At 40.9% G+C, this 13,109-nt stretch overlaps 1 protein-coding gene across 1 annotated transcript in view; it reads right to left on the minus strand.

The window, feature by feature from the left end:
• Positions 1–13,109, minus strand: part of ryr2a (ryanodine receptor 2a (cardiac)) — a 597,233-nt gene that overhangs the window by 190,739 nt on the left and 393,385 nt on the right. Inside the window, exons 71-73 of the mRNA XM_036142377.1 lie at positions 10,851–10,978; positions 8,442–8,634; positions 8,110–8,192 (exon numbers count right to left, since the gene is read on the minus strand). Coding sequence (XP_035998270.1) covers positions 8,110–8,192; positions 8,442–8,634; positions 10,851–10,978 — 404 coding nt within the window. The remainder of the gene's footprint in view (positions 1–8,109; positions 8,193–8,441; positions 8,635–10,850; positions 10,979–13,109) is intronic.

Here is a 13,109-nt window from a genome sequence, read left to right on the forward strand (position 1 = left end):
AAATATGGACATAAATCTCACTAAAAAAAGGACTCTTTTTGGGATTCTGTTGCGCTCCTTTGAGACGTTAAAGGGGAACCCTGGCACATAAATCAACCACTGCTACAATGGCTGACAAGTAGGGAGGAGTCTTACTTTTCTGTAGAAATAGCTCAGTCAACTATCAGCTGACACAATATGGTGAGGAAGCGAAGTGAGTCAGTCGTCATTAGATGAAAGGAACAAGTTTGGTAGCAGCTTCTTCTATGTCTGAGCCGTCAGCAGAGCCGAGAACTCCCCCTAGAGGTTAAACTGCGCAGCAAGGTGCAGCAGCAACACACAAAAGCAGCTTTTTTTTTAGATTAGATGACAATACCTGGTTAATAATTTTGAAACTTTTCATTGACATAATTAGATAAACATTCACATACTGACTATACTGTTGCTTTTTTGTTTTTTAGACTTTGGGATTTTTTGATATTTTTTCTCAGCACTGTAGGGGTAGTCACAGAGCCACTGTTCAGCCTGAAGCATATAAAATGTATTTTTGAAAAAGTGTGCCCCCCCCAGAAACAAATTAAAAAGAGGGGGAGGCTTTTAATTTGTTTCTGCCACTGGGTCTGGCGCCAGGGTTCCCCATTTACGTCACAAAGGAGTGCAACAGAATACATTTTTTTTTTAAAAGAGTCCTTTTTTAGTGAGACTTATGATCATATATCTCAACAACGGTTTATTTAATCTGTATATTTATATCAAAACATTGTTGTCAATAAAATCTTTCCATTCAGTTTTTTTACCATTCACACAGGAACTTAAAATCTTTTTCCTTTGTATTACAGGGAAATAAAGTCTTACTGTTCGCAGAAACTCACAGTTCATATCCATTAGTTCAAAGTTTGCCTTCAGATTTCACAGAAAGAAAACAATAAGGTTTATATCAGACATCTGGAAGACAAACTAGCTATAAGTTTTATATGAAAATGTCTTAAGGTTGGTTCACATGGCAGGACTTTAAAATAGTCTGATTGACAACATCTGTAACGATAAAAAACTCTTAGACAAAACATATGTGTTCTTACAGTGTGTGATGTCCGGTTAGACGGCAAGCACAACACACCACGCATGAACATATTTTGTTTAAAATCATTCTGATATCAGACGGGAAATCTTGCGAATCCTCTCAAGATCAAACGTGAGTTCAGAGTAAATAAACATGGATGACCAGGAAGAATAATGCCAACAGTCTGTGGACTAATTTTAACATAGAAAAAAAAAAACAAGAAAAGCCATTGGGTAAAGAAGCGGAGAATCTCTTGGGAAATTCCTAACCTCACTTTTTGATTGGCTACACGTCACATTCAACAGGCTCTGTGCCATAGACATCATATACGTAGACGCGTCATAGGGCGCAGGTTCGCACGTCAACGTCACCGCCATATTGTATGTGGCAGAAAAAAGTCGAGTTCTGTTATTGTGAACGTGAATCAGAAAAGATGCCTCATTCCTGTGCTGCAATAAATACACACACGCATATATATATATATATATATATATATATATATATATATATATGTGTGTGTGTGTTTACGTGTTATGAATATAAGGATAAATTTGTTAAATCTAAACATTGTGGTCTTCATTATTTCATAAACCCGTGTCACATGTGAACCTTTAGGAACAGACTTTTTGGGTGAGTATTAATGAGGTAAAATTAATAATATGAGGAAAAAAAAGTCCTAAAGTAAAAATAAACTAACAAACACAAAAAAAACACGAAAATAAACTTGTAATATTACAAAAAAGAAATACTACGAATACAAAGTATATTCAGAGATTAAAGTCCCTCTGATACTGTTTAAGTGACTGAGTAACTGCAGATTTGCCACATTTAAGATGGCGGACGCTCTGACGCATCGCAGCATAGGCAGAACCCGCCCAATGACGCGTCTACTCTTATATTATGTCTATGCTCTGTGCTTGTTTGTCCTCAGAACACCACACACAGTAGGATATCGGGGCAAGACAATCCGATATATTGAATATCCCCGATTTGAAGTCAGAGTGGTCCCAATGTTCTACCGAGTGGACCCAATCGCTCTTAACACACCACACACATCAGGAATATTTCTTAAGATTATCTAAGAGACACACTATAATCCACACCTCTCGGAAAGGGGAGGTCAGGGTGAAAATTGGGCTGAAAATCCTGCGGTGTGAACCAGCCTTTACCTTTTACGGCTTTTATTTTCCATACAATTTAGAGACATTTTTAGCCAAGTAAATATGTCTATGAAAAACTGACAGTACTTGATTGTATGTAGTTTGCCTCCTTTAGCAGTGTATCAGGAAGATTAAAAGAAATGGCAAAAACAAAATTTTTAAAAATCTATAAAATCTTAAATTTAATTAGAGTTTGAATTTAATTTACCATATTATACCAGTCCGTTACTCTGAAATGCGCTGGCAGGAACCTTCCTGGTTGGTGTTGCCAGCTTGTTATGCTAATTTAACCCATTCAACCTCCCAGGTATGTTTCATATTATTCAGCCAGTTGTGGAAGCAGTTGAATAAGTTGTCTTACTATATAAAATGTCGGTTTTTAGTCTTTAATTGTGTCAAATAAATTTCTAAATAAATGCAATATATAGTCCGGTGCTAATTACATATGTTTTTTTCCTCTTTATGACGCATTTTTTGACTGATGCAACATATTTTTCGGAGCAACATATAGTCCGAAAAATACGGTATTTTTGCTAAACCTTCTTTAACATAAAACATAGATTTTAACTCCAAAGATGAAGCCAAGAAGAGCCTTGCAGATTCAAGTATTTCTTTTTTTTTATTTTACCACATTATGCTTTGCACGTATGGTGTCATTTTGTAATGTCTCCAAATGATACTTAAATGTTAAAACCATGTGTTTTGTTTTGTCTTATTTTGAAATGTCACAGTGAGTAAAGATGAAAGAAAGAAGAGAAAAGGGTAGAAAGCACCTTTTGGCACCTGAAAAAGTTGGGTATGAAGCAACCAAAATTATGTAATTACCAGCACCCTACATAAAAACATCTCTTTTTTTTTCCAAAACTGATATTCCATTTACCCTTTAAGACATGTCAGCCTTATTTTGTATCAAAAACAAACTTTTTGAGCAAATCAAAAGAATTCCAAATCAAAATCCTCCAAGGGCTGGAATATTTTTATTTTAACTGCATGTTGGGGCAATTTGCAAAGGACCTTTGACAATTAACAGCAATTCTGGTTCAATTGCTGTTAATTGGGGGGACTGCTGGAGTGCTGGCCGAGCGGTTAGAGCAGCGCGCTTGCACTCTGAGAACGATGCTAGTACCTGGTTCGATCCCAACTGCCTGCACTCTGGGTCCCTGAGCAAGACCCTCAACCCCCAACTGGTCCCCGGGCGCCCTACAGTGGCCGCCCACTGCTCCCCAATGGGGATGGGTTAAATGCAGAGAAACTGTGGCGACTGTGGCTTGATGGGTTTAGTAGTCATCTGGCAATCAGAAGGTTGTGGGTTCAATTCCAGTTTCCCCTTGCCACATGTCGATGTGCCCCTGGGCAAGGCACTTAACCCCGAATTGCCTACCGAGCTGCATCTCGGTGTATGTGGAGTGTTGGCCTAGTGGTTAGAGCAGCGCGCTTGCACTCAGAAAGGGATGCAAGTACCTGGTCCAATCCCCATCGCCTGTACTCTGGGTCCCTGAGCAAGACCCTTAACCCCAGAACGCTTCCCAGGCGCCGCACATGGCAGCCCTCTGCTCCCCAAGGGTGATGGGTTAAAAGCAGAGAACAAATTTCGTTGTAATGTATGTTTCCATGTATGTTTCAATGACAATAAAGCCATTTTGCTGCATCTTTGTCAACAATATTTGCTGTGAGAAAGTGTGGCCACTATCACAATAGGTATTCATGGCCAATGAAAAATTAATTTGTCTGAAAATGTTGAACAGATTCTTTCTATATCTCTTTCAGGTGATACTAATGTGAACTTTCTGTGAGAGACTGAGAAACAGTTGGCCCATTTATTTTTCCGGTGCTTGTACAAAACACATGGAATCAATTAATAAATTCGGTATGTACTTCTGTTCTGGGGAAAATAATATTTGGCAACTCTTTTTTTTTGTGACTGGCAAAAGCAAAGTAGATGGAATGTCACCTTGTCAACAACAGATGAATATCTGCCTGACTGTCCAAAGTCAGGCAGGCCAAAAACTGAACCCTGACAATGTTTAGAACCTTGATTTAAAAGAACTCAGGCTTTCAGCACTTTTACAGTCTTCTGGGAGTTTGTTCCAGATAAGTGGCGCATAAGAACTAAATGCTTCTTCTTTGTGTTTGGTACTGGCTATGCAGAGTAGACTTCAGACAGAAGACTTTAGTGGTCAGGAGGGTTGATACACTGATAACAGGTCTGTCATGTATTTAGTTGCTAACCCATTGCATGATTTATAGACTTACAGGAGTATTTTAAAGTCTGTTCTCTGAGATACAGGGAGCTAGCTACCGAGCTGCGTTCCGGTGTCTCGGTGTATGAATGTGTGCGCGTTAGTGAGAGCGATTGGGTGAATGTGGCTATAGTGTACAGCGCTTTGGGTAGTCAGCATGACCACCCAAAGTTCTATACAAGTTCAGTCCATTTACCATTTACCTTTTAGTGTAAGGACTTCAAAACTGGGGTGATGTGCTCTACTTTTTCAGTCTTAGTGAGGATACGGGCAGCAGCGTTCTGGATCAGCTGCAGCTGTCTGATCAACACTTTTGGCAGACCTGTAAAAACACGGGTGCAGTATGCAATCCGACTAAAGATAAACGTATGGATAAGTTTTGCAGAATCCTGCTGAGACATCAGTCCCTTAATCCTGGAAATATTCTTCAGGTGATCGAAGGCCCACTTTGTAATTGTGTTTAGATGCCTCTGAAGTTTCAGGTCTGAGTCTATCACTACACCCAGATTTCGGGCCTGATAAATGTTTACTATCTGAAGCAACTGAAGCTGTGCACTAACTCTTGATCGCTCCTCAATTGGTCCATAAATTATTACTTGAGTTTTGTTTTTGTTCAACTGATGAAAATGTTGGATGCATTGATTTCTTCTAAGGATTTATTCAGCGCTTGAATGGATTCATGACATGGTGATGTAGAGCTGTGTGTCATCTGCTTAGTTATGGTAACTGATGTTTTGATCTGAGCTAGAGGGAGCATGTAGTTATTGAATATGAAGGGACCGTGGATGGACCCTTGGGCAACCCCACATATAATTTGTGTCATCTCTGATGACACGTGGACAGCATTAAGGGGAGCGCGTGGACAGCATCAGATTCCTGGGCATTCACATCTCCTACGACCTCTCTTAGACTGCAAACTCCTCCCAACTGGTGAAGAAGGCCCAACAACGGCTCTTCTTCCTCAGGAAACTGAAAAGGTCTGGAATTCCCACTACACTGCTAAATAACCTCTTTAGAGCTACCATAGAGAGTGTTTTATGTATCAGCATAACTGTATGGTATGGGAGCTGCACAATCCAGGACAGGAAGGACTTAGCACAGGTGGTGAGAACAGCAGAGGGGATTGTGGGATGCCATCTGCAGGCATCCCACAAGATGGGATGCCTGCAGTCCAAAGAAGTTTGTCCCTCTTCCATCAGGTAAACACTTCAATATCCTCAAAGCCAAAGCAAATAAACTTAGAAACAGCTACTTCCCAAGAGCTGTGAGGGCAATCGCCCCCGATGGGAGACTGCAGTCCAACACTTTAAAATCAACCCCACTGTTACTAGCCCTTAATACATTACAATCACCTTAATGTTACTGCCTACTTGCACACTATCATCTCAAAATATCTAAATGCACATTGCTGTAAACAAAGCCTTAAATCATCATTGTTAAATACGCACCCTTCTACCTCGTTATCTGTTATCTCTGACTCCTAAACACATAAAGACAACCTTGTTCATTGCCTGTTTGTTTGTCAGTTTATGCCTTATTATACGTAATGTGAACCAGAGTGGCCAAAGAGAAATTTTGTCGCGGTAACACGTGGTGACATAAAATATTCCTGATCCTGATTCCTAAAGTTAAGGAATCAATAAATAAATTCCTGCCCTTTAAGTAGGATTTAAACCAATTGAGCGCTGTATCAGAAAGACCAACCCAGTTTTCCAGGCTCTCTAACAGGATAGAGTGATCAATATTGAATGCTGCACTGGGGTGTAATAATACCAGCACTGTGGTTCTTCCACAATTCCAAAACGATTTCCTCTAAGCTTTTGTGGTTTATTTGGCAGAATTGATACATTTTATCAAAATCAGTTCTAGTTGGAGACAGCTTTGACACTGAACTTGAAATAGATGCACAAACTGTCCCTCTAAACTTTTGGATTTTTTAAGTTAGCAAATTCATTGCAGGCCCTGGTGGAGTGGTGTTTAGATGCCACAGTCACAGGAGGGTTTGTTAGCCTCTCAACTCTGGCAAATACGCCACGATTATTAATGGTTTTACCGATAATCTCAAAGAAGAAAGATTCCCTTTCATTTTTCAGTTTCAAGTTATATCTGGAAAGACTCAATTTATAGCTATTATAGTGAACCTGGAGTCCAGTCTTTGGCTAACTGCGTTCAGATTTTCAACACTCCCTTTTTTAAGTTCTAAATGCTGGAGCACTTCTCCATGGGGATTTCCCCATGGGGATTTTTTCTTCACAGAAACCTTCATTTTAATTGTAGCAATTCAGTCATTGATGTCTGAAACTTTATACTGAATGTTATCTACTAGTGCAAAGGCTTGTTCAGAGCTGCTGTTAAACAGAACGCTACAGGAGATCCTTCCTGCCCACCGCACCACCTTCTAAAACAACTATTTGAAGAAACTTGGATGATATAAGTTACAAAATGATTTATTTTTTGGGTATTAATAATATACGTTTTAACTGAAGAGCTTTGAACTGAACTAAATAACATTATTATTTTAACATTATTATGTCACATCACTCATCTAACATTGACAGAATCTGGGAGAGGGGGTCATGTGTGACTGGCCGAGCTTAAAAGCAATCACAGATAAATGGTTATCATTTGCTTAGATGTATTTGTAAACAAACTAAGGTAAAGCACAAACAAAAGAATAAACTTTCAGTGGTAACAATTGTAATTGTTTACACAACAATCAAATAATAAAGATTGTGCTTTGCACTTTTACAAAGTAGGCCTATAAATTCCTTAAAAATTAAAAGGGATCGCCCCAGAGGAAAAACATGAATGGCTCTTGCATATGAATTTGCTCATTAGTGTTTGATGAAAGAGCAATCAGGATGCAAGACCTATTCTCTTTTTGCATAATTATTATCAGACTGCTAAGTTATTTTTTTTGTCTGTTGTATACAAAATATGTCTGAATTTATTTTTCAGTTTTGTAGGAGCTAAATTTTAAGCTACCAGGCTAAAAGTTATTGTTAGGCAACCAAATAGATATGCCATTTCCCTGATCAGACATATTTTTGGTTATCTGCTGTAGGATTTAAACTTTAAACAATTTAACATTTTTTATTTATCTATGCTCAAACGGTCGAACCAAATGTAATACAATTCTCATTCTCAATAAACAAACTTGTAAATGTTACATTCATGTTACAATTGAAAAATTTATGAGAGGCCCCTGATCGTTTGGGGTCCCTAAGCAGCAGCTTTGTTCGCTTTTGCTTTAAGCCAGCTCTGCCATTTTCTCTAACATTCTGATGAACATTATTTTAATTCTGACAAATTCCAGAAAAAAGTGGTTGACTCTCATACAGTATTTTTTGTTTTATCCGTCACAGAATAAGTCGGGTAAACACTGTGTCTGATGGTGATATTGTGACTTGAATTCAGTCAATTAAACTGATTTTTTTTGACTAATTCTACTTGTATCCTTATTCCGACTGTCACACAGTGATGACAGGTTTAACTCTCATTTTTCTTTTTTTCGTGAATCAACCTGGGAACACTAATGTTTTATCATATTAGTAAGTTATTTTTTCCCCTCGTTAATAAGGCTCTGTTTTGTTTACAACTCAGGTTTTATTTTATAAATGACCTTATACATGAACAGAGCACAGTCAAACTAAATTAAGTGGAGACTCACCTTTTTTAGTTTATCCATCAGAGGAAGGAAATGGGTCTGTAACAGTTGGGCTTTAGCTTTGCTGATGATTGGTTGGGAGAAGACTTAAGGATGGGATAGAGAAAACATTTCAATCAAAAGTATAAAATACTAAAAAAAGTGACCAAGAAAAACATCTACTATTTCTAGGACCTGTAAATCAGTCAGAATTGAGAAAAGGGTTGTTATACATGTGCTAACTTGACAGAGACTGATTTAAAACATAAAATGTCTGTGAGGTAAATTGTAATGAATGATTCACATACTATTCAGATACTCTGTTTCTGTATTATTCATTTTTTGTAATGATTTACCAGCCAGTCTTTTCATCCAAGCCCCCTCATCAATTCCCAGGTTGTTGTAGATGATTTTCAGAATGTTTCCCAGCAGATTGTTCATATGCTCAGAGGTAACAGATGTACAGCAGCTGTCGGCTTTGTCAGGATTGCTTTCTGGTCCATGCTCCCACCAGTGAGACATATAGCTGCACAACATGGGCAACACTACCTGTAGGAAAAGGACAAATACATCCTAATGCTTTATTACGTGCCCGCAATAAAAACACTGTGCATCCTGCACAGGCCGACAGGCTTCAAACTGCTTTGCTGTGCCAAAGCACCTTGAAGGTATTTTTTATTTATTTTTTCCCCCAGTGTCCTGTCTAGCAATGTGGCAATAGGAATTGATGTCTCAATGCCAGATAGAGCTCGACAGATTTTGCTTTTACAAGTGGAGCGAACAGCTTTCGCCATAGTGCTCTACTTGATTTATGATTTACCTTGAAGGTATTGAGACAAATCTTTATACATAGCTTATATCAATCATGGGAAAAAATATAGTGCACTCCATTTAGTTATTTTTTAAGAAATGTTCACACATCTATCATTTGAGTTTTTATCCAGGGAACTTTTTTATTGCACTTAAACAACATTGGGCAATAAATCAAACAAAAAACAGAACAAAAATAATTTCAATGAGCTGCTTCTTGTAACCATTTATCAGTCTGTGAAATAAGTCTGAAGAATTTTTACTCCACTCCTTTAAACATTTCACATCCTTTCACAAGTAACATGTTTAAAGAAGTTTCTAGGATGTTCAGCCCACTTCAGGTTACCCCACAGCATCTCAATGAGATCATGATCTGGGGTCTCATGTACAAACGGTGCTTATGCTCTAAATACTTGTGGTGCCATGTTTCACACACAACTCAGGATATAGAAAAATAAATGTTAAATGAAAGTGTGTGGTAATCCACACAAACGTTTGACCTGCAAAGAAAATGTAAGGCTTTTTCAAATGACAATTAAATAAACTACCTATTATTAAAACTCACCTAAATACACGGAGATATGACTTCATTCAGTTGTTTTTGAATAAAAGATCAAACCTGATGTTTTTTCATGAATTAGCACTTTTATGGTTTAATCTCGTACAAAGAATTTGAATCACATTTAGCCCCATACAACAACATTACATACTTAAAAATAATGGAAACAAACTGAGCCTGATGTAAACTTTATGTTGTCCTCTGTTTGTCATGTATATATGTAACTGCTTACTAGTCTATTAAAGAGTTAAAGAGCATGAAATGCAAGCATCTAAGCGGGCCTTACATTTTGAATGAAACAAACGGTGGTGGATCAGCATATTCATTCCTAATAAGCCAGGTGTAATACTTCCAAAGGTGGACAAAGTGTCAACAATTACACATTTCCATAAGTAGCTGCATAAAGGTTAATGTAATTGTGGAACACAGGTAGTTTTGGCACTGCTGGAGTACATCCCAATGAAAGAATTTGGAGGGAGCATGTGTTCAGACATCCTACTGACCTGCTGGGCAAACTGTGATGAGTGTCTTATCAGCCGCTTCAGATTACCATGGAGCTCTGTGCTTTTAACACTCCAGGAACTGATAGTGTTGAAGGGGATCCGAACAAAACAACATAATCAATGTATATTGATCCACACTTCCTAGGGCTATTCCTTTTAAAGTATGAAAGTATGCAAAGTATGCAAGCAGATGGTTTCTGCCAATGATTCAAATGCTAGGGCAAAGAGAAAAGGGGCAAAGGGGCACTCTTGACATCTTAATGACACCTTTTACTACACAGAAAAGGTTCAGTTTCTGAACATCAGTTGTCACGGCAATTGACAGAGAATGGTTTCTATCCTCTTTAGCAACTTATCTTCCATCCCAAATCCATAGAGTATGTTCAAAATGTGATTACACTCAACTGTTGAAGACTTTTTCAGCCTCTAAAGACATAACTATCACCTGCTGCTTTTTCTCAGTTGTAAATTGCATAATGTTGCATAAAGTCTTCTGAGATTGCATTGAATGAGAAGCAGTCATAAATAAATGACAGAACAACCTCAAATGATACCAGATACACCAGTGAGTGGTGTAACTATTCATCCTATTAAATGTTTTATAGAATTCTAGCCCAATGTCATCTGGGGCTGTCTAACTCACAGAATCAATTGGCTGAATTTTCTCACCAGCAGTCATTAAGCTATACAGGGGCCTGATAACATTCCATTTATTTAATCCAGGTATGATGGAGAAGGGATCCATCTAACAGTTGCAGGGTAATAGATCTGGACGTCCCCTGAACTTGGGTTCCAAAGCAGGGTTTAAACCTCTACCAGAGATGGAAACATCGTTCACCCTGAGAAAACTGATCTACTTGATGATAAATAAATTTAAAAAAAGACTGCCTCACCTCCATCACATGAGGCATCTGAGTGTACCTCATCCCAGACTCTGCCAACTCCATGATTTCTTCCAGAGACTTTTCGAGGTTTGGGACCAAAGGACACACCTCCTCAACAGGCCCTGACAGGCCCATAGCTAAGAACAGAAAAGTAGAATATGTCAGAACCCCTTTCACTAACTGTGGTATAAAAGTAATACGGAGAAACAATGTCTCTTTTTACATTCCAGATTGGTTCATGCTATGAGTCATTATCTGTTGTGGGTTCCGATTTGAAATACCAGTTGTCATTATTTCTCCTTTAATTCTTTTTTTTTTTTTATTATTTCCCCAGTGCCCTGTCTAGCAATGTGGCAATAGGAATTGATGTCTCAATGCCAGATAGAGCTCGACAGATTTTGCTTTCGCCATAGTGCTCCACTTGATTTATGCTTGTAAATAGCTTTATTGTGATTCTTGCAGGGAGAATTTCAAATTATATGGACACTACAATGGGAGAGTAAAGGAAGAACAAGAAGAGAGAGAAATACAAAAAAGAGAAGAGGTGAAAGAAAGAAGATATAAAAGGGAAAGAGTGATAAAACGTTCTTCGCCTGCTCCATCACCTGGAAAGAGAGATGCAAAAAGAACAGCACAACCAACAGACATAAAGCAACAGATACAATCGAATAACACCTAGATGCCATTGCTAAATTATATGTATTGTTATTTAAGCTGACATGTGTAATGTGATACCTGAAAAAAAGAAAGTGAAAGAACATAAATAAATAAATAAATTAATTATAGGCTTTCTATATATAAGTGAACATTTAATACCTGGGACCCAGCACCTGTGGGAGTTTGTGAGAATGCACAAGTTTAGGTGAAAATTATCCAGAAGGAAATAGCTTGATAGTGGTTGTGGAGAACCAAAGGCCCGCCTTCCCCGAGCACAGAGGCAGGAGTCAGGGGACCCATAACCCCGGACTCCCAAAGGGGCCCCTAAAGCAGGGTGCCCAGGAGGGGCCGACACAGAATACCTGCAACCCCCCCCCTCAAGGCAAGAGGAGAGACGACCCCGAGGAAATCCCCCAGCCACCGCTATGCCGACGCCCCCAAGAGCCGCAGGGACGAGCCCGTGGGCTCCGCCGGCAGCCAGCCCCGCTGAAGTGGTCCCGGCCATGGGCCCTGAGGGCCAGGGGCGCCCCGCCCCCGCGGCGGGGGCCCCGGCCCCGCGAAGTAGCCGCCAGGAGTGGGCCGGCGCACGCCCGAGAACCCGCCCCAAACCCGAGTCCCACCAATGCGCCAGAGTGCCAAGGCGCTTGTCAGCGCAGCGGAGGAGGGCAGGACGTGGGGGGATGGGCTCTGCACCTAGCGGAGACTTGAGATGTTCTTGGGAGAGGGAGCAAACCACACCCATACCTGGAAAAAAAAGGAAAACTCATTCACACCATCCCTCCCTAGTGCCCCACTTACCACACACAGATTTAAAAAAAAGGACGCTGTACACACATTCCCACATAACACTCGCATCCAACACTGACAAGAGGGGGGGTCACTCCAAATCAACTATACGACTGTTTGTGCCCGACCCCCGGCCCCGCCCCCGGACCAGACGCCCCCCGGACCAGACGCCCCCCGGACTGGGCCCCCCAAAGAGGGTGGGCCCACACGACCCGTACGAGCCACCCAGCCAGAACCCCCCTCACCCCCTAAATGCCTAATAAACCCCCTCCCTCCCCCACCTTACCCTAGCCACCCCTGCCCCCGACCCCTCCTGGGGGAGCGGAGGCGTCAGCCCCAGACCTGGCAAGCTGCTGACTACCCATAGCAGCCCTCCGCCAAGACCCCGGACACAGTGGCCCGCACCTCCTCCAGGCCCCAGACTCCTTGCCGCCATCAGAGAACAGGGGTGTGCAAAAGACCCCGATCCTCCCTACTCCCGCTCCGATGTTGTGTTGTTGCATGTTGTTCTCAAGTGTGTTTAAAAACTGGGAGCGCTGAAGAGGGTGCACGGCACAGCCCACCCCCCTCAAGAAGGAAGCTGGTGCACCCCCTCCAGGCAACTGCCCAGAACCCTCAATGTCTAAGTGTGAGAGGAGGTGAAGGGAACCGTCCGAGGTGAGGCTCACACAACATAAGCCCCCCCCCCCCCCAGACGTCTTCCCCCCAAGCCTCCCAAGCCCTTCCCAGATGGGGGCAACAGACCCTGGAGTCAGATCCACCAGGCGGCCCACTCCAAGTGCCCCCAGAGCCCCAGGAACCCCTCCATCCAGCCACTGCGCCCTG

This window comes from Fundulus heteroclitus, chromosome 10, assembly GCF_011125445.2.
Source record: "Fundulus heteroclitus isolate FHET01 chromosome 10, MU-UCD_Fhet_4.1, whole genome shotgun sequence".
Classification (NCBI taxonomy): Eukaryota; Metazoa; Chordata; class Actinopteri; order Cyprinodontiformes; family Fundulidae; genus Fundulus; species Fundulus heteroclitus.